Raw genomic sequence first — 23,305 nt, forward strand, 5'->3', positions numbered from 1 at the left:
AGAATATGTAATGTCTGCTAATGCTACTTGACTCAACGTAGTAAATCAACTTTCCTCTTGGGATGGGTAGTACCACTGAGATGGATATTGTAGGTCTGGTAACATGGGCGTGGTGAAAGTTAAATCAATTTCATTTTGTAGCTGAAATAGGAAAACACATCACTTCCATTTAATTTGGCCCTACGACGTAAGAAAAAGAAGAAAAAAAAAGGAGGGGGGGAATTAAGTGTGCCGCGTGAAAAAAAAAAAAAAAAAAAAAGAGGGTGAGTGAGTGAAGGAAACGAAGCTGGACTGCATAGGTAAGTGGAATATGGCAAATCAGTGTGTGTGTGTGTGTGTGTGTGTGTGTGTGTGTGTGTGTGTGTGTGTGTGTGTGTGTGTGTGTGTGTGTGTGTGTTTTAGGCCAACACATGACACAGTGAGGCAGGGTGAGAGAGAGTACCATGAGTGACGTGCCTGAGGTGTGAGTGCGTTGGTGTTCGGGATGGTAGTGTGGGACTGGCGGTGGTGGGAAGAGCAGCACCATGGCGGCCCCAACACACACCACACTCACACTCACCGCCACACTCACTGCCATCATGTGCTCCACTCAAGGTCAGTAACTCGGTAATAGTATTTATCAACTACAGCGTCTTTGGCCACTTTCCTCTAAACCCAAAGTAACTTAACCTGATTTCCTTTGTACAGTTACACGAATGCATCCAGTTTAGATAAGTTTCGTAGTGATTTGATTAGAAGCAACTTCCTAGAATTTTTTACTATGAAGCTGTTAATTGCGTGATCTTTTAAAGGGTAAACAAAACATTTAGCAGGTTTATAGGATGGAGTATTACGAGTAGCCATACTAGGGAGAAAAGGCATTGAGGGTTAATGAACTTCAGACGGTCTACCAAGAGTTCATAAACCCTCCATGCCTCTTCGCCCTACAAAGGTTGCATATAACACTGCATTTTAAAAACTTGTTAAATTTACTGCTCCCTTCTTTAAAGATTACACAACTTTCTAGTCTTATCAAGGGCAAGTTTTCATTTCTACGTCCTTAACTTTACTCAGTTCGGGGAAACCTCTGACCTCTAACCATAAAACCTCGGGAAAAGGCATCTATTTTACTCTGGCTAAAGCTAAACAATTTTAATCGTCATTGGGAATCCTCGCAAGATTTGAAATTTAAGAAGTTCTCGATTTAAAGAGTTAAACCCTTCAGAATGTCAGTGTTTAATACTGCATTCTTGCTGAAACTTTACTCAGGAACGTCAAAGTTTATTTCCAACACAGTCATGTAGACTTTTTTCCTTAAAACCTTGGAGCAGCAAGTGAAAACCAGGGAGAGAGGTTCCATCAGGACAGAATGACAAAGGAAAAAAAAAAAAGAAAGGTATCAAGGGAGATGGGACACAAACATGTTGGCCGACAACTGCTGGTGCTTGCAAGGAGATTGTGTCGACATTGCTTACTTCCATAAATCAAAGAAAAGGAAATTTAATCCGTAGCAGCACTGCATTTTAAAACATTCCACTAATTATTTTACTCGGGTTTTCTGATATAAAATGAAGTTCTACGCTAATTCTGACTTTGTATCTGAAATCACAATCTTCAAAATATGGAACACCAATACTTTTTATCAAATCAGATTTTTTTTCTAAGCATGCAGGGCTGTGTAATTTATTAAGCTGTGAGAGACTGATGGTTAGCTTCTGTAATTACCAACTCTTCTGCCAACTCATTCTAATTCATTGTGGTAAAGTATGGCTTCCCTCTGCTTAACCCTTCAATACGATGACGACTTCGTAAATTTTTTATTCTTCCTATCCCCAAACGATTTTATTGCCCTCATGAGAAACTTTTCCAATTAGACGGGTTAGCTACAGCCTTCTTTAATCCCTTCATTGCCTTGGGATTCAACAGCTGAATGAAATTGTCTCGCAGCAGTAACGATACACTACAAACGACGTCTTGAAGTAGCTGAGGCTCAATTAAAGAAGCGCTACTGCGATAACGTTACAAAGGCGCTTCAAGAGGTAACTTTTAATTTTTTCTCATTCCCTCTACCGTCAGACGATTTTATTAAGCCTTGGGTTGGTCTCTTGTAGTATTAAAAAAGTACTCTCTAGTCTCCACTAACCCATTCAAGACGAGAAAAAACTAAAATTTATTATTCTCTCCACAGCCAGATTTTATTTTTCAGCCTAGTTGTGTCCCATCTTCGTATAAATGTTAACTTTTCACCTTATGGGCGCGGTTATTTCAGTCTTGGTGTCTGTTGACAGTTTTTTCACCTTAGGAGGGTGCGTTCGAACAGGAGAGGTTACATAAGTATAGCCTTTACTAACCTCTTTAACAAAAACTTGTTCCCTTGTTGGATAAAATCGTCTGAAAAGTTGCAAGAATAAACTTTACTACTACTACTATTACTACTACTACTACTACTACTACTGCTAATAATAATAATAATCATAATAATAATAATAATAATAATAATAATGATAATAAATACATCACCGGATCTAAGGGATTACTAAAATTAGAAACAGCGATGATGTATCAGACTGTAGTACAAAATGTTTACACTCAAATCATCAATGATTCGTCTTCCATCTTCATTGATCCACGTCCACCTTAACCATAAGTTATAATGACTTTCAGTGTTACTATGCTCCATTCACCTTAACCTGGCGGATATCTTTGTCATTTTGTATATTTCCTTTAGACATTAGGGGGCTACATTGTCTCCTCAGCACTTCTTCGCGACTAGCGCCACATTCTAGTTCTTCTTCAACGTATGCTATATTAACGACTTTCAACAATTGCTGTACTTCATGCACTTTGCAGTACATTTCCCTTAGACAATACTAGAGCACTACTTCGTTTCCTCAGCACTTCTTCGTGACCAGAGCCACGTTTTAGTGTTACTCTCGTGCTAGAACTCAAAATTCAATATAGAGATGGCAATTATAGGACTAGTTTATGTGAAGAGTATATGCGTTGCTAAAATAAAAAAGGGTGAGGATATGTTGAAATGTATTACAAAATGTTTACCTACCCGAATCACTCATGTTCCCTTTCTACCTTCATCGATTTGTGTCTGTCTTCTTCGCAGCTGATACCGACTCTCACTGCAACTACACTGATTGGCTCAATTAACACCATCTCTTCTGACTACTCCTCTCGTTACTGTTCTGTCTCATACTTCATCGGTGAAAATGATATAGTTTTACTCTCTTCACTCTCATGATGTTCTTTTTAATTTATTCTTCTTACTTTGAGACGGCTTTATTCAGCTTTAGGGAGATCTCTTGCCGTGATGAGGTTAATGAAAGCTAAGTCTACCCCCCCTCTATCTCCAAAACTCTATGCAAAGGTGAACAAACTCGTATGAAGATGGCACAAAATAAAATGTCACCGGACTGAACGTGTTAAAAGCAATCTCCATTATACCTCTTCGCTAAAATGACGCATTTATATTTACCCGTCCCCGCCCCAGATGGACTCAGGGAACGGGTATTGTTTTCACTCGGTTTGTCTGTTTGTTTGTCTGTCTGTCTGTCTTTTAACAACTTTCCGCGAAAACTACTAATGCGATTTTGACTAAAATTACAGGGATGATGGGCTATGACTTTCTGATCATCTTATTAAATTTTGGGCCAAACTGGACCAAGGCTCATGCTGTAGGCCCCAAGAACGTAAAAAAAAAAAAAAAGTAAAAAAAAGGTTTTTATCGCCATAACTCCTTTCAAATCGTCATATCGACATGAAACCAAAACCTTAAGGTGCATCTTTCAAATCTGCACCCTATAACATGCCTCAATACATCAGGGAGGTCAGCTCCCAGTTAGCGGTAGGGGGATCCGTGTCAGGTGGGTTGGGCAAAAAATTTCAAAAGGGCATAAAATCGTAAATTTTCACCCGATTTACTCCAAATTTCATATGTGACATCTCTGACTAGATATCCTGTTTTGGTTTATACGTCAGCACTAAAATGACTGCCGGGGACGGGTTTGCTGTGCCTTGGCACCGCTTTTTGTTTATTTTTGCTATCATCAAACTACCTTCTTCAGTCTAGGGAAGGCCTCCAGTAGTGTAGCAATTAACTCGTGTGTGTGTGTGTGTGTGTGTGTGTGTGTGTGTGTGTGTGTGTGTGTGTGTGTGTGTGTGTGTGTGTGTGTGTGTGTGTGTGTGTGTGTGTGTGTGTGTGTGTGTGTGTGTGTGATCTTTACAAACACTTTCATGTGAGCAGCCGCACACAGTACCGAGAGAAGCTGGGGAGTAAGCTTTTTCTGCCCTAAACTGGACAAAATCAGTACTGAAGACCGATTTCACAGTAACTGCTATTCTTTACAGCACATAATTATACCTACTCTTTACTCTAATTCATGTTCCACCACAGTTTGCCACGTCGCGATAGGTATACCGGATTACCGTTTTACTGATATTTAGTTGGGGAGCTCTCAAACCACCAAAATGACAACAAATAAAAATATCGTGTTTGTTTCATTGCTCACCAAGTTTGGGCTCGATAAGGTCTGGCCTTAATTGCTACACTACTGGAGGCCTTCCCTAGACTGAAGAAAGTAGTTTGATGATAGCAAAAATAAACAAAAAGCGTTGCCAAGGCACAGCAAACCCGTCCCCGGCAGTCATTTTAGTGCTGACGTATAAACCAAAACAGGATATCTAGTCAAAGATGTCACATATGAAATCTGGAGTAAATCGGGTGAAAATTTACGATTTTATGCCCTTTTGAAACTTTTGGCCCAACCCACCTGACATTGATCCCCCTACCGCTAACTGGGGGCTGACCTCCCTGATGTACTGAGGCATGTTATAGGGTGCAGATTTGAAAGATGCACTTAAGGTTTTGGTTTCATGTCGATATGGCGATTTTAAAAGGAGTTATGGGGAAAAAACGATTTTTTTTTTTACTCTTTTAATGCAGCCTTAAATGTCAGTCTAGTCAGCACTATTATGAAGTGGGAAAAGTATGCATCTCTATTATTATGAAGTGCATGCATCTCTATATTAAAATCTGATCATCACTTTTATGGTGTTGACGTTTTAAGAATGTAGTCTTGATCACGAAAAAATTATATGCTGTACGTCGATTATACTAACTGTCTGAACTTACTCATTACCAACTTACTTTAAGCATTATAATTTTGTAAGATTACTTGTGTCAGAACAGCACCACAGTTATTCACGGGAGAGGGTAGCGATCTTTTACATGTCCCCCTCCAATCTATGTCTATCTACTCATACCATCCCTTGCACTCTCTTGTTTACCTAAGTCTTTCCTGAATACGGCATCACTAAACAGGTTCCCCTCATTTGCAGACTGTCACTTGTTTATCGACCAACAGCTGCGTCACCCTAGAAGGATTCTTCACACACTAGCATACCTTCCTCTTCTACCAGCTTCCCTTCGGTCTGTAAGGTCTGGTGACTTAATAAACTAAAGCTCCGATCTGCGTCTCTATATAAAAAGCGGCGAGAAGTCATTTAGTGCCATCAAAACTTGTTATCTCCTCTTAACACTGTCTGGAATACGGCTACACAGGTCCTCTAAACATCAAGAAAGAGATGCTGTAGAAGTGGCTATTACCCGTTACATATTCAGTGAAATATCTTTATAAATAACACGTGCCCCCTCCCTACGCAACGCAGAAGCAGAAACAGACCCCGACACGTTCACACCACTCCGGCGCCTAACTCCCTGTATAACACCTGTCAATTCTCTTTATCAACACTTACCTCAATGATGCAACTTTTTTTTTATTATTTACACATACGCTTTATATAGATTTCTTCTTCGGTCAAATAACTTAAAAATTAATACATACTCGTGGTAGGTGAGGGTCCCCACCATCCACTCGCTCGATATTGTGATATCTTTAAGTGTTTATGCACTGACTGACAGGCCAAATGGTTTCCTATAGCCCAAGAAGCCACTTACAGCGTTGGGTGGTAACCACATAACCGAACGACGCCTTGTGGTCTTGCGGGTTAAGGCGCTCAAAGCGAATGAGTCCTTTTAGGGCACTTGGCCACTGCGCACTGGTACTGAATTACTGAATATTAAGTATTGAATGATAGCACTTGTACTGAATTATTAAAGCTACAGCGACAAGACGTGTAAGACAGACTCTTAATTAGTAGCAAATGCCAATATTCCTCAACATCAACAGGTATTGTACGTCAATTTCATAACAAGCAGAGCCATGCCTAGCTTAATGTTCTGTCAAATATCCTCAGATGGACCACGTGCTTGGCCAAAAGGAAGCACGGGGGGAGACACAAATCCAACACGTGATAAACAGTGGACAGGACTCTTCACCTGGCGTCACCTGTCGATATTCGTTGCCAAACAATGCCTATTATTGCCGCCAGAGTCCTTTTTTTCCATAATCATACCAGATCGTTAGCGGTGGCCAAGGAGAAAATAACTGAGCTGCTGAATAATAGGGGGTCTTTCGTGTGTGTGTGTGTGTGTGTGTGTGTGTGTGTGTGTGTGTGTGTGTGTGTGTGTGTGTGTGTGTGTGTGTGTGTGTGTGTGTGTGTGTGTGTGTGTGTGTGTGTGTGTGTGTGTGTGTGTGTGTGTGTGTCGTCTTCGCCTGCTTGTTTGTCGCGTGTCGGGGTGTGAAGCTGTGTATATTTTTCTTGTGGTAATGACTGTGTCCTTATTTTCTTTTAGCCGTTCTTTGTTGAGCCTAAATCAAATTCTCGATACTTCCTCCTTGCCATTAATTTTCCTTAAACATCTCAGTTCTTCAGCATACTCAGTTATATTGCTTATTACATCTCAGTTCCCTCACCAGATATGCCCATTCATTTTGCTTCTTACAGCCCAGTCTTTTCACCATATACTCACTTATTTTGCTTATTATATTTCAGTCCATTCACCAAAAACTCATTTATTTACTTATTATATTTCAATCCTTTCACCAGACATAGCCATTTATTTTAATTATTACATCTCCATCCCTCTTTATACTCATTTATATTGCTTATTACATCTCAGTCCCGTCAATAGGTAAACCCATTTATTTTGCTTATTATATTTCAGTCCCTTCGCCAGATATACCCATTTATTTTGCTTATTACATCTTGATCCCTTTATATACTCATTTATTTTGCTTAATACATCTCAGTCCCTTCACCAGATATACCCATTTACTTTGCTTATTACATCTCAATCATTTCAATCTGGTGACGTCTTCTTCCATCTTATTCTTGAACCTACACACTATTTTAATCACCTTAAGAAACACTTTTCGAAACACAGGAATTATATATAGCCTTCATTAACCCCTTCACAGCTAGGGGTCTGTCCTAAGTTGAATAAAATCGACTGAGAACTAGATGACTATGAAAAAAAAAAAATTAAAAAACACAGTCAGACTGAAAGTTTAAACACCTTGTGTCATGTTCCCTGATATCAGAGACATTTTTATACTTCTCCCTTACCTATCACTTATTTTCAACGAGGCATTAAGCTGTACTTGGCAAAGCTAATGGATTGAGACAGGGAAGATACGAAATATTTCAAAGCTAATTGGATTACGGCCCACTGCTTGCACCCCATTTCCTGCAGCATGCCTTTCGCTGGGTAAGATGGTTTAACGCATTTATCTTTGTTCCAACTTCATAGATACACTTATATTTTAGTCTTGAGCTGTTTAACACCCTTGCCATCTGCATGATGATTTTTTTTTTTTGGCATAAGTAATTTGTGCACATATAATTAACGGCTGCCTTTATATGTATACCAAGGATTCTTTGCTAAATTTCTAGTGAGACGATGGAAAGGGTCTGTTATCTTGCTCTGAAACACATCAAACATTTTTGTTGTTTATCGACACCGTGAAAGGTTAGGTCCCCTTAAGCCTGTGAATCGATGAAGTCAACACTTCTTGCTTGAACAAAAATAATATGAAGACTCTCAACTCAACTCACGTCACCCATGTTCCATGTAAAACAGACAAGCTAACAATTCGCTGTGGATTAATGCAATACTGAAGAGTTACATAAATGTATACCTACATTAGCCTATATTTATTTGTACACTATTAACACACACACACACACACACACACACACACACACACACACACACACACACAATGCCAGCTTGTACACACCCAAGTGCCCCAGATTCATGACAATACTTAAGGCCATTTTATTTACTGTACCAGACTTCCATTTTTCACTCTAGAGAACCGAAAACCAAGAAAGCGAATAGACAGCCACAAATATCAAGTTATATAAGAGGTTGTGAAAATTATTTTGTATCAACACGTCTGACACATCACTACAATACGAACCTCTTCACGGTGTCTGCTTGGTTTGATAAATCAGCCATCTGTGAGAGGTATATTTGCTAAGCTATACCTCTGTGATGGGTATATGACGAGGTAAATATGTTGGCGTTGACATTATGACACATATAACCGAGTGTCGAATAACAAGATATATCCTTTAACCTGTGTACTGGTATCTCAGGTTAATTTGTCACCTTGGCAGCACAAAACGAGCAAATATGAAACCTACGACACGATACGTTTCTTTCATCCTGTAAACAAGATTTCAAAACGTAATGATCACATGAATCGCTTGATGGAGCCATACACTGGATTTAAGCTTTGCCTGAGATCTCCACTGCCAGGATTATGTGATTTACAATGCTGTGTGTAAGAGGATGGGAATGGAAGTACAATTTAATTTCTGATAATAACTTCTGAAGTAATCGTTCTTTTGTATCTACTCTTCAGGCGGCATACTAGGTGAAAAAATAAATATGCATGTCATTGTCAAGAGACGTTAATGAAGAAAAGTATTCTTCCGTTACTTACCTTAGTCGTGTGATGGGATGGAGAGGGTGGGCGTCGGAGAAAGAGGAGTTTGCTGGGCAGACAGGAGTGAGCAGGATGGAATGGCAAGGTCGTGGGACAGGTCGGGGGAGTACAACCTGCAAAGATGAAAAAAATGACATTGTAAGCAGGAAAATCTTGGCTGTAAATATAAGAGTTCTCCAAGAAGAAAGAGGGGGTGAAGGGAAGGCAGGAGAGGGTGAGTTTGGCAGACGGGAATATATGAAATGGGCGATGATGATGATGATGATGATGATGATGATGATGATGATGATGTTGATGATGATGATGATGACTGGATAGGGCAGGGAAAGAACAGCTTTGTGTGTCATATTTTTTCTGCAACAATTTGCAGGGAACTATAATTTTACTTTTTCGGGGGGACATCATAGAGATAGACAGACACGCAGACAGACGGAGATAGATGGGCAGAAACAGGGAAGAACGACAGACGCAGATAGATGGACAAACAGATAGTCAGATCTTCAGGTAAACCACTCCAGCCCGTAAAGTATGCAGAGGGCGGGTACTAAGGCTAAGTGCAGTGCAGGACTTGGCTACACAATGGGTCACTGCTGGAGGGGGCGGTAAGTGCACCTGTCATGCCATGTTGTGTGGAAATACCTCTCCCATTACGGTTGTCGGAATTTTTCTATATTGCAGGCTTCAGCTTGGCAGCATCTCTATGACAGATTTTACCTGTTGCCTTGCATGTACATCTGTGGTCACAATACACCTGGTCCACCAGAAGCGGAAGGTACGGTGTCCATTCCCCCTCACTGTACTGCAAGCCACTTCTTACACAACCCTTAACACGTAAACTAGCATGGATCTGAACTATAGCAATAATTGTTTTTATGTTAGTTTTATATGTGGGACGAATTCCATACCTAGGTCTGGTGTGTCAGGTATATATGGCCACGGCTGAACTCCTGCCCTCAGAGAATCCGCCGTGTCGTTCTCATCCACTCTCCCTACATCTGCACTTCTTTTTAGCTAATTGCACCTTCGTGCCTCTCAATGTGGCCACAGAAAATGATAGGCTAATTCAGTTTTCCGACAAAGATAAGAAGCATTTCCACAGAAGTCGCGTACTACAGTGTGTCTCTCCATACCTCTTTGTCCCCTTTCCTAAGTGTTCCTGCACAAATGACAGGTCCTAATTCTTGAGAGGTGTAGAGGTTTTCTGATACCTCTTCCTAAGAAATTAATTTCCATTACTTCCATTAGTATTCTCTCGTGTGCTATTCTTATCATTATACTACCGGCATACTTGGCAAAAATAACTTCAAAATGATTCTTAACGTGCCATTTACCCAAACAAACTGGTAAGGTATAGACGCTACGAAGTTTTATCTATGACTTTCCACACTTACACTCGTGCATTAAGCACTGGAAAGGGAAGGGGGGAGGGGGGACGATTTCTCCAGTGAAAGAAAGTGGTCTTCATCACAGACCGTTTTGCTTTCGCCTATTTTCACTCTAATATTCACTATAAGTTGATTATCAAGTGTCTGGTAGCTGTATGAGTGAAGATAAGGGTATACACAAGCAGTCTCACACACAAGATAAGCTTAAGAGAGGTATTAAATACGAGCCGAGATGTGTGAATAGCTAACCGACTCAGATTGTTCTGGGTGTACAGGTATGTGTTAATGGAGGAAAACTATTTCTGCCAAAAATGTTAGCTGCAGGGTCATGCTTACTCCCCCCCCCATCTCTCTCTCTCTGCACACACACACACACACACACACACACACACACACACACACAAATCACGAAAAAACCACGGAAACCCACACACATCAACACAAACACTGACACAACACCAACACACACACGCACATATTCCACTAATCCCTTTACTACACAAATTACCTCCGCTGAATAAAGTGCAGCGCAAAGGAGAACTGCATTTACACTCATTTCCAACGCGTCACGACTTTTTATTAACCTTGAAACACTGCGTCCCTTCGCCATCGTCAGGCCATAACCTCTCATCACCACGCATTACCAAATCATTTCCATTGCCGATAAACGCGAGCCATAAGTACATATTTTCTTCTGCCTGGGTCGTACAGCCAAGGATAAAAGTGCACCTATTACGTCACAAGTGCACCTAATACGTCACCTCTTTTACATTTACATCAAGTCTTCCCAGAGCTAATGTCTCTTCTACGTTGAAGAAAACAGCAAGATTAGCTTAAATAACATTCTCCGGCTAAAGAATTTAAGGATAAAATTGGAAAGAAAACCAAAACAAACAGAAATAAATAAATGATACCAAGGAGGTGAAGGCATAATATAAAAACGATGTCCTTCAGCTGGGGGAAGGGGGGGAGGTTAAGGATAAAAAAGGAATGGAGCTTTTTTTTTTTTTTTTTTTCCATGAGTCCGACTCTGGGCATAGCTTTATCAACCCTTTCCCAGATGCCTAGCAGACCTCCTACGAGCATACACCTTCACATGTCACCATTTTGGCACTAACACCCATCTTCCTTCCATTAGTATAGTGGGGGTGTTTTTATGACATGTCGGTGGGTCTTGCGGATGATTAGTAAAGTCTGTATTACTGAAAATCACTAAGATGAGCCCCATACCAGCCGGAGATCGAACCCGCATCACTTACGGCAACCTATGCGTCACGGGATCTTTACTAATAAATAAACAATGATGCCGCAGCCCTGAAATTACGCTCATCCGTCTCTCACCTGCGTTATACTCCCACCTGGCATGGCAGGACAAGAGGCGTCACTGATAAACCATTCTCGTCTTTAATGAATCAGTACGGATAGCCTTGACACTGGACTTAAAATTGAGTTACTATACCCCTTCTACACTAACCTGGCTATAAAACTGCCGTCTCTCCATCTTCAATGCTCAGTTGTAGCAGTAAATTAAAGCTAGAATATGGTGCTAGCGATTAAGATATGCACTGAAATGGATGTAGAACCACAACATTTTCTTTTTCTGCCATTGATACGTGGAATAAACTGCAAAAGGACGAAAATCTGGGCCAAGTTAAAGTAAAAGCAGTATAGATAATGATGTAACCCCTTCAACACGATGACGTCTTTTACCATTAAATGCGTGGTACGTCTGAGCATTTTTATTCTCTCTCGGATATTTTTCGAACTGGAGGAGTCAGATACGGTCTTATCAACTTCTTCACTAGTGTTAGCAAGAATAATAGAAAAAAAAATCGTCTTTTTGGTGAACACGTCAGTACTGAAAAATAAAACCCTATCATAATTATCTAGCTAGAACACCATTGACATTGCCCCTAAAATTGCATTAACATTTTGGAAAATAAAAATAAGGTAAAGCTCCCGGAAGATGAAGCCTCTTGAAACTGTGTTAACAGCTCAGAAAATAATGAAATGGAAAGCACTCCTGTCTCATAATCCAGAATTAATACTGACACTGACCTAAAAACAGCGTTAACATATTAAAAAAAAATACAGTGAAAGATAATAGCACCCCTGTCTCAAATAATCTTGCTATAATGGCCATACATACTGATTTAAAAATTGCGTTAATGGACTGGATAATAAATGCTTTGAAAGACAAGAAGTCCTGTCTCATAAGATGTACCAGTAGCTTGTTATTATACTGAAAGATAATACTGGAAGACAAAGCACTCGTCTCATAATAATCTAGCAAGAACAGACATTGACGCTAAATCTGCGTTAACAAACTGGGAGATAATAATATGATGAAGTACTTCTCTCTCATCACGTTAAAGCAAGAGTGACATTGGTTCGATGGTGGTGTTGGTAAAATATCCAGCCTAAATACTGGAGGATAAAGAACTTTTGTCTCATATAAGGCAGTGACTCTTAAAATGGGTAGTCAGATATCCACGCAAAAAAGAAAAATAATAATAAAAATAAATAAAAAAATAAAATAAAATAAAATATAAATAAATAAATAAATAAATAATTAAACGTGTAAGATAAAACAATTTGCCTCATAACGTCAAGGAAGAACAACACTCCACACAGATTCTAAAATGACACTACTAATAAAAACGTCCATATACTCAATTATATTATTGTCTCATAGGAAGCAGTCAGAACAGCCGTGACACTGGTCCTAAAATGGCTTCTCGATAATCACGTCTAAATATTGGATGACTTAGTACCGTTGCCTTATACGAGGTTCAATACTAGGAAGGTTCTTTGGGTACGACTGAACTGAGAGGTGTGGCTGTGGGATAGTGATTGTAAGGGATATTTAAACAGCTACAAAAACAGCGATAAAGACTAACTGACAGCAGGTACTACTCGCATCTCACCCTACGACCCTAACTATCGTGTCTTATGCATACAGAATGGAGAATAGCAGGTGTGTTGGAGAATGAAGAACTCTTTTTCACATTCATTTTCACATACCCAACAATAATGGGTCTTTAGGGTGAAGAAAAACTCCTTGAAGAGAAGTACTAATCGATCCTAAACCTGGGTACCGAAGCTCTGGGTATAAGGAGGGGTTTAGGAGGGGTTTAGGAGGGGTTTTTGCTTGCGTCTGTCATGTGTCTTCTTTACGTAATGAGAGGGATGTCCTTACGTGATGGCGCTGATGTAACTGGAGGGTGGAGCTTTCTGGCTACACAAACGTCCCTAATCTCCATCCCTATCCCCCGAAAGGATGTTGGTGGACTGCACGAGGACGGCACTTCAACATGGAGTCTACTGGGTTAATGTTTAGATGTCCTTGGGGATGCAACTACTACCGATTATTATTATTATTACTACTACTACTATTACTACCAGACACATGAACACATCCATAATCATCGCAAAAACTAAATATTATAAACTTGCCTCCTAATGCACCGCACCCATCAAAGCACGAGTTCCACGCAAAATTACCTCTATTTAAAGGCCACCTCTTCCATAACCACATCAACGTGGCATAATATAGGCGTAATTACAGGTAAATGTTCACCTGGCCTTTGGTTCCTTCTTCCTTGCATTAAAAAAAAAAAAAAAAGAAAGAAAAAAAGGCTGCTTGTATACACTCTAAAGCAGCTTGTTTCACACCTACCAACTGCTCGATGGAATGATTTAAAAGGGTATTCAGTTTTTGCTAAGTTCCAATCTTCTCCTAGAATAAGGCACGCAACAATCGACGTTACATCCAGGTCCCTATACCGCTGGGTGAATTGGGAAAAGGGGGAAACACATTTTGGCTAGAGTCTAACCGGCCCAATAATCTCGGGTTCTGCACTAACCAATGCATTACCGTTTCCCCAGCAAAGGTAATTAGATCTATCTATCTATATAATCTCCAGACGCAATAACCCCGTAACATGTAAATAAATGTCTTAAGATATTTAACTGAAGTAATGATGTGTGTTACTTTGATCCGTTTTCTTTAGTAATAATGTGTGTTACTTTGATCCGCTTTCTGAAGTAATGATGTGTGTTACTTTGATCCGTTTTCTCGTCGGGTAAAAAATCTCTCTCTCTCTCTCTCTCTCTCTCTCTCTCTCTCTCCTGTAACCATCTCTGGATATAGGCTAGACAGCAATCCGCTACTCAAGGCCCAGCAGTCTTCCTGAGCACAATGGATGTAATTCATGCTGTACATTTCAGGTGGTGGTGTGCGAGTGTTCCTGCTGCAGCCGAACATCTGGGAACCACCGAGGGACGATGTTTACCTCAGATTCAACATGACCAACCAGCAGGTGGCCTCATCCCTCACCGACCTAACCATCTGCTACAGGGTATACCTCACAGCACTCACCGCCCTACAGGTCTACCTTTCCTACGCCACCGCTGACAACTTTGACAATGCAATCATGATGTGTGAGGAGGGATTTTGTTTGAATTTCTCTTGCCACCGCCCTTCCCTTCCCATTATTCTTCTATTTTAACTACTTTTCTATTATCTTTTATTGCCACTGCCTTCTGCTGCCACCGCCTCTCTACTGCACATCTCTTGCCCCCGCCTTTCTATGGCATTTCTCTTGCCACTGCTTCTTATTGCCACCATCCTTCTCTTGCCTTGCTAGTGCTATTTCTTTTCCATCATCTATCTATTGCCATCACCGTTCTACTGCCTAGGTACTGCCATTTCCTTTCTATTGTCTTTCAATTGCCACCATCCTTCTACTGCCAAACTACCTGCACCTGCCCTTTAGGTCCACCTCTCCTTCGCCATTGCTGACAATTAAACAACCTTATCATGATGTTCGAATTGGGGTCTTGTTTGACTTCTATTACCCTGATTCCTTCACTGCTATAAATGAAATATTAGGCATGATACTGAGGCTGACCCAAGGTGATTACGTTCCCTTCAGATAACTGCTATCTCTCATGAGGTATATAACAGATTATGACAAAAAATATTCTTTAAACAAGTATATAGGAGGAGGAGGCGTTCAATACGAGCCTGGAGTGTCATAGGCATTGGTCGTCCATTTGGCGGTCACTTTAAACGTTCATCTTTCTGGGGTATATATATTTGGGCTATATATTTCTGTTCATGTTCCAAGCGAAATGTACATCTAAAATCTCTTGCGTGAGAGGAGGGGCACAGTGAACTACAAAGGTAATCATCTATCACTGACACTGCTGTAAATGGCCAAACAAGTTATCCTTCACAGTCACGTCATGAATACCTAGTTTCTGCAAGCCACCACTTACATCCAGTTATTACCTGATGTGCATTATTTGTTGCAATGGGACAGTACGGGTTCCTACGTAGGAGGTGAGACACAAAGGTCGATGAAGGCACGTGGTAAAGAAATGAGCAAAAGTTTGTCGACGGTCTTTTGCCAGCATTGTGTCCTGCCTTCCATATTTCTCATTCCTCCCTAAACGACAGAAAGTATTCTTCTATCTCACAGTGTGTGTCTCATATTACTCTCAATTAAAAAGTCAGGTATCACTTTCCACTGTCACAGACAGAAGAGAAATGTTCGCGAACTTGCTCCTGCCTGTACCTCACTATACTGTGGGTAATAATAATTTCATGTGTGAGTCCTTCCGACTTGATGAAGTGCTTTGCAACACGATGTTCGACTTTACAACCGAATGAGACCGGTAAGGGTTTACATCCAAAGGATGGCTGGGGTTTGCTCACATAATGCCATTCATGGGCGAGAGAGGCTGGTCCCCTCCCTCCCTCGCTTAAGTGTCGGGAATGAGTAGCCAAGTTCCGGGCCCTACGGCCCATCATGATGGAAAAATAAAATGATTGTGTGTGTGTGTGTGTGTGTGTGTGTGTGTGTGTGTGTGTGTGTGTGTGTGTGTGTGTGTGTGTGTGTGTGTGTGTGTGTGTGTGTGTGTGTGTGTGTGTGTGTGTGTGTGTGTGTGTGTGTGTGTGTGTGTGTGTACTTCATTAAATAAAGCACAAAAATGGACTAGCGCAGTGCCTTAAGCTCATCAGTCTCTTCGTTACAAACACTCATCCGGGCGGTTTACTATAAAACAGGCAATGGATGCGTTCCCTGACAAGAATAATGTCTCACTGTGTGCGTACCCAATGGCATGGTACGCATAATAAAGTTTGGACTGACATTTAGGTATCTGTCATTCGATAATTTTCGGGTACCAGGTTCAGATTCATTAATCCAATATCCCCTTCCAGCAAAAAAGAAATTGCTTTTCCTTGGGCGTATGAATATTAAATTCTTCATTATTTCATTCGTACTGTCTCCAGACGTTATCATTCAGTCTGAGAGACTATTCGAAACTGAGATTCGAAATTGAGAGATTAGATACAGTTTTCATTAACACCTTCACTAGCACGTAGCTCTCCCAAAATTAATAAAAAAAGTTGAGTAGCGCCAACAGTAGCTGATAATGTGGACCCAGATTCATCGCGGTGTGAACCTGGTGGGTTGTACTCGTAGGATGAAGCTGCCTTTCTTCTGCAGTCCACCATCCTCATTCCAGGGAACAGCGAGGCATCTGAGGGAACATTTGCATAACCGGGCGGCGGAGCAGATTGGTTTAATTGGTGCCAAAAGGTGCAAGCATCCCTCTCCAGTACCAGCAGTAATGAGCATAACTACATCCTCAGACTGAAGGAGTTAAAGAACGACTGTCCTTCACCATTTATTCTCATTATATCACTGTTGTGTTCATGGCCGCCTTAGGATAGTACTCCATCCATCATTCTGGCCACTTTATCGATGTCGATAAGTTTGTGCCATCTCGAGTAACGAAGCCAGTCCCCAGAAGTCATCCTATTGAGTATGTGACTTTCATTCATCTGGGGTGCTCTTCATTATGGTGAGTCTAGATAATGTACATTGCTGCTACAGTCAGTTCTCCGTTAGTGTAATAGATGAAGACACTAAACTCAGTGACAATGCTGTATAATATAACCCTTTAACATGACTACGTTCTTTGTAATTTATCCTACCTACCGTAAAATGGCTGAATTTTCTACTTACAGAAATACTGCAGCGTGTTACAAATGATTTAATGATTTCTTACAAAACAAGACTGATGTCCGTGTGCATATCAGTGTATACAATATAGTATATAAGTGCAGCCCTGGGTATTCAAGTATAACCGTGAGAGTATGTATGCTGACCTATGCGGCATGAGACTGCTTTCTTGCTGAGTTGTGTCTATGAGCCAGAGGAGAGTAGACTTAAGGCACCACTCATGGCACATCTATAATCTTCTAGTCGAGAATAAAGCAGCAAAAAAGCACTGAATTTTGGACACACCCTTCGGCCTCTATCTCCAGGTTCAAGTGCAGGGGATAATGAAGGCAATGTTTTACTCCTTCAATTCGGAAAATCTCTCCTAAACAGAATGTAATCGTCTGGAGATAAAACTTATATAGAAAATAAGTCATCTGGCTGAAGAGACTAAATGGGCTAATCACTCAGCTAAATCCTCACCACGCTCCGCAGTACTGTGCTCTTACTAAGGAGATGCATTGAGTCACGGTATAAACCCATCTCACTTTTACTCTAATAACATTTAACTAGCTTTCAAGTCGCCCTCCTCTCTGAAAAGTCCAGGGACAGTTTCAAGACCCTAAATTATATCAAGGAAATCATTAAAGGGAATATTCTCCTTGGCTAAGTGAATGTGTGAGAAAGCAGGATATGAGTGGTGAAAAAAAAAATGACGAAGGACAAAAATGGATGGGCCATGCATGTGTGGAGACAATACTGACAACGGCTGCTCCGCTTCTTGATCTCGACAGTCTACAAAATGGCTCTATCCCTAAGTCATTGTGAAGCGTATCCTCCTCCTCCCTCCCCCCCCCCAAAAAAAAAAAAAAAGAAGAGTGCGTGGAAGTGATGTGGAGCCGAGCATTTCGTGGGTTTGACTCATTAATGTATGCATTCACTGGGGGCTCTGTTGACAATACTTCTAATTTTATACTGCTGGTGCCATTAAATTACGTGAAGACCAAATTAATACTTAAGCCCAATGAAAGTTAATTACTACTATTCTGTGCCTCTGCAGATGTGCGTGAGGGTGTCCATTCCTTCCGGTTCAACAACAAGGCCCAGGAAGTCATCGAGAATCTGCGAGTGTCCACGGTGCTGCGTCAGTGGCGGCACTACTGCCACGTGATATCCGGGGACACGTACACGGTGTACGTGGATGGTGTTGGTTTAGTCAGCGGACCCCTCCAGGTGGATGACCGCGTCCTGCTTCTTAACGGCACCTTCGTCATCGGACAGGAGCAGGACGGACTCTCCAACAGGTACAACAGTCAGCAGATCCTGAAGGGGCTCGTGACGCAGGTCAATGTGTGGAGTCGTGGTCTGGCGACGGATGAGATTATGGCTATGGCTACTTGTCGCGAGAACAGTCGAGGTGACGTACTGTCTAGTGATAGGGACAACATGGAGCTTATCAATGTCGAGGAAACCTCAGCTACCCTGGCAAGTTTCTGTTCTCAAAAGGAAGAGTTTATCATTTTCCCAGAGAAACGCAGTTTTGCTGAGTCGGTAGCAGTATGCCACCAAATCGGGTCTGAGCTATATGCGCCAATGACCCGTGCCAAGAACGCTGACCTGTATGAGTTAATGCAGCAGGAGGGTCTGTGTGGGGGGCCAAACAACCTGTGGGTGGGGGTGACAGACGAACTGGAGGAGGGTGTGTGGCGGCGGCTGAGTGATGGTCAGATAGTGACCGACATCAACTTCTCACAAGGTCAGCCAGACAACCTGCTATCGGAGAACTGTATGATGATGATAAACAACAATGGACAGTGGGCAGATTTCAGCTGCCCTGGTGGTGCCCCAGCCTGCGCCCCTTGCCAGCTATTGCGCAATGTCCCTCTATACCTGCGTGGACTATGCGGAGCGGGACAAACGGAGACCATGTTTGAGATCCTGGGCTACACGGGTTCCAAGCCATACTTCCACGGATACTACGGACTAATGATTATGTATGAGGGCAACACATGGCTCCTCTTCGATACACAGACCAACTCAACCCTGGCCGAGCTGCACCTGGCCTCACAAAACCTATACCCAATCGGACGACACCGGTGGCAACTAACAGCCCCTGTGTGTGACCAGGCGGTGGGTAGCGAACGGGAATTAACTTTATCCATATGCACAGCCAGCCAGTATATGTGTAATGATGGGCAGTGTATTGATCTGGCCGCCCGATGTGATGCTAAGGACGACTGTGATGATGAAACTGATGAAGACAACTGTTCAATTCTTCAAGTCCCTGATGGATATCGCTCCTTCAAGCCCCCTAAGAATCTCCTCGACCCTTCCCTACCCCTCCAACCTCTCTTACGTGTGGAGTTCCTGCGATTTTTGAGCATAGAGGACGTGCAGGAGACGATCCACGTCGAGTTTACTGCGGAACTGCGCTGGACCGACTCTCGACTGCTCTATCTCAACCTGCGCTCTGACATGCTCGCCAATCAGCTGTCTAGTGAGGAGGCGGGGTTGATATGGAGGCCTTTGGTACAATTTCCGAATATCAAGGACGGGGCGTTGAAGTTACTGAAGGAGAATATCTACGTACAGAAGATGAAAGCGTCTCTCCCTGTGGATTTCAACGCTGTGCAAATGGGTAAGTTTCACACAGCGTTTATCTGTCTGTTTCAATCTTTTTTATAATTTCTTTTGCTTCCTTACTTCTATGCTTTGCGTTCCTACATACACCGTACGGTGTAATACCACCCTTCTCACTTCGTCTACACGGATGATAAAAAGAATGCACAAAGCAATGTATGGAGATGCCCGATACTCCCCAAAATGTGTAAAGATGTGGCACAATCACGTCAATGAATGTACGGATGCATGCCACGTGTTGTCAGTCACTCAGGCTCTCCAATGCAAAAGATGAAGGTAAATATATAGTAAAATGTGTAATGCTTGCATCGTACCCTGCAATTTACAAGGTGCATCCCTAGTGCTGTCAGTAATCCATGCTATCCACCGCAAAGGACGCAAAAAAAGTAAATAAATAAATAAATAAATAAATCTCATAAAATCCTGCTAAATACGGAATGAAAGTCAAGTGATTGAAGTCATTTACGCCATCGACTTTCGAATATGACAATAAATTAAAATAGGGGTAACAGCAAAATAACAAAAATCACGGCCAGTCATCTACGGAATGCACATCTACTCTGACATTAATTTAAGATATTCATTTCAACACGTGACGGTAAATTCTAGGTCGCCAGATACGGTATGCAGTCCACGGTGAGTCCCCAGATTTTGCAAGTGTAGCAGACGGGAAGGAATGCATCACTAATCACTGCAATCACGGTGTCTGTGGAAGAGTTTTACCTAACCCGGGAGTTATTTGTAAGGAACTTAAGGAAAATTACGCACTGCATCGATTTAGACACACACACACACACACACACACACACACACACACACACACACACACACACACACACACGGATTCCAGCTTACAAAGTGCCACCCTTATTTCCTTTCGATTTCCTGCTGTATGCAACCCCTTCAGCCCGAGGACGAAGTTTTTTTTTTTCCTTTTTTTCCTCAGCATTGTTTTTTATTCAGTTAGTTGAAGAGTCAGTGGAGGCTGTACCTAACCCTTCCACTGAAAAAGAAAAAAAACAATCCTCTCCTTGTCTGTATCCTGTTGTCTGGAGATAGGAGGAATGAAGTGAAAATTACATAAACGGACTGAAGAGGCTAATATGCAATTTATTTTCGCCGCTGTTCAACTATATTTTCAGTTTCGGAAAGCACCCTGTTAGTAAGCGGCCTTGGAAGGGAATACCTAACCCCTCTGCTCCAAAGATCCGTTCCTGTTCTGAATAAAACTGCATGGAGGTTGCATGAATAGAAAGCAAGAGAAACCATACTTTGGCTGTTAGCTTGACATAAAGTATATATACATTTCCTGCATACTTCTAATTTTAGCTTTACTTTTTAAAACAAAAATATTTCCTAGAAGATTAGCAAATAACTGAATATACATTAAATGTGCTCTTATACTTACACCTTTTGTAGTACAGCAATGGAAGAATGCACCTTACTTGAAAAAACAATAACAACATTTTCTATTATTTATTTTACTTATCATTTTACTTGGTACACTAGTGGTAACAATATATCAATTAATAAAAGACAGTAATAGTAGTAAAGTGGCTAAGAGTTGTGCAGTCTTGCACTTGATCAGGATAAGAGTATCCAAGGATAACAAAAATGTAATCTGTCATTTTTCTCACACACGATATGTACGACTGTAATAATAACAAAGTAACTGTGTAGTTTTGTATCTGAACTCGATGAGAATTTCACAGGACAATCAACCCCGGAAATGAACACAGGGGCCTTCTTCATCCCACAGAAAAAAAATCTAATCGATCATTTTTCACACAGACGAGGTGTACGGAGGGGATGCAGCCGAGATCGTGCAACAGCAGCACTACAGCGGGTCCTTCGTATGCACCTTCGACGTGTTCTACTACCCCTTCGACGTGCAGCAGTGTAGCGTCCTGGTGCAGCTATCCTCGCTCAGCAAACAGCTTGTATCATTCACGAATCACATGTCCGTGGCCGAGTACAAGCAGGACCCGAACCTACCCATCTACACCGTGAGCAGCTTCTTCGCCGAGGTGGTGCCCAACCGAACGCGTGAGAGTTTGATCGAGGTGAGGAGGAAATTTTGACGGTGCATGATTCTGTTTAATAGTAACCTGGTACTCTTATTCATCCTGCCAAAGACTAATACTGATAGATGATGATGATGATGATGATGATGATGATGATGATGACCTAACGTAGCCTCCTTCCTTCAGGTTGGGTATACACTGACAAGGCGATATACCCTTATAGTGCTGTCGATATATCTGCCTTCCCTTATGCTCCTCGCTATAGGGTATTCCACGCTATACGTCAAGGTGCAGATGCTGTAGGTGAGATGAGAGAGAGAGAGAGAGAGAGAGAGAGAGAGAGAGAGAGAGAGAGAGAGAGAGAGAGAGAGAGAAACCTTGGAAAGTAGGGGAATATAATGGAAGATGGAGAAAAATAATAATAATAATAATAATAATAATAATAATAATAATAAATTACACAGTCTTGTTCAATAATTATACCCTCAAACTGCTTCTATCATTATTACGAAAACACAGCAATCTTGACCCTACTTGGACCCAATTCAAGACCAGATAAAAACAATTCAGTCCCTACTCCACAGGTCCGTCTAGTGGTAAGCCTGACAACACTACTAGTCCTGTACACGTTCTTCAACCAGACCTCCTCCACCCTCCCCCAAACCGCCTACGTGAAGATGATCGACGTCTGGTTCTTCTTCTGCACCATCCTCCTCTTCGTCATCATCATGCTACATGTCTTCGTCGAGAGGATCACGTCTGAAGGAGTTGTACTTATTCTCCCGGAGTCTAAGAGGTTCATGGCAAGGCGGTCAGGTCGACTCAGCAGCAGGTGTCAGCAGATGTCGGCAGAAACATTACTGATGGTGTTGAGGACATTTATCGGGCCCGTCGTGATTCTAATTTTCTTTTTTATTTACTGTACCGTCATGTTTTCGTAGCTTTTTCTTCATGTCATAGGCAATTTCTTAGATTATTTATTTCCTTCGTGCACTTTTGATGTTTCTGTAATTCCTGCTGATTGTTTTCTTCTTATCCTTATTTTTCTGTCTAAGTCTGTGGCACTATCTCTGCTTTCTTACATTTTTTTTCCTTCCTTATTTTGCTTCTTTCATTTTCGTAACCCTTTTCTCTTCTTTCTTCTTCTTCCCCTTCGTCTTCTTCCTCTTCTTCCTGTGTGTACTGTTCTGTGAAGTTGCCAGGGTCCCTGTAATACGGGTTGCTCCATCCTCAATCACTACTTACTCTTTTCCTACTATCCCATTAAGTTTTCAAAGGGCTTTTCGTCTTTTTACACCTTCAACACGATGCCGTTATAGCTTTGTTTATTCTTGCTATTTCCTGACGATTTTATTCACCTTGGGATAAATCTCTTAAACTCAGTGTGATAATAA

The 23,305-nt window shown here is 41.5% G+C and overlaps 1 protein-coding gene across 1 annotated transcript; it reads left to right on the top strand.

Annotated features, from left to right (window-relative positions):
- Positions 1-524: 524 nt before the first annotated feature.
- Positions 525-22,852, top strand: LOC145405596 (uncharacterized). Its single transcript, XM_080276921.1, is given in 7 exon segments — positions 525-594; positions 11,966-12,013; positions 14,468-14,674; positions 18,308-19,885; positions 21,679-21,950; positions 22,098-22,214; positions 22,496-22,852. Coding segments are annotated over 7 exon segments (2,649 nt in total).
- Positions 22,853-23,305: the final 453 nt, after the last annotated feature.

This window comes from Coenobita brevimanus, chromosome 67 (genome assembly GCF_032717465.1).
Source record: "Coenobita brevimanus isolate Jiangsu-jjx chromosome 67, ASM3271746v2, whole genome shotgun sequence".
Lineage (NCBI taxonomy): Eukaryota > Metazoa > Arthropoda > Malacostraca > Decapoda > Coenobitidae > Coenobita > Coenobita brevimanus.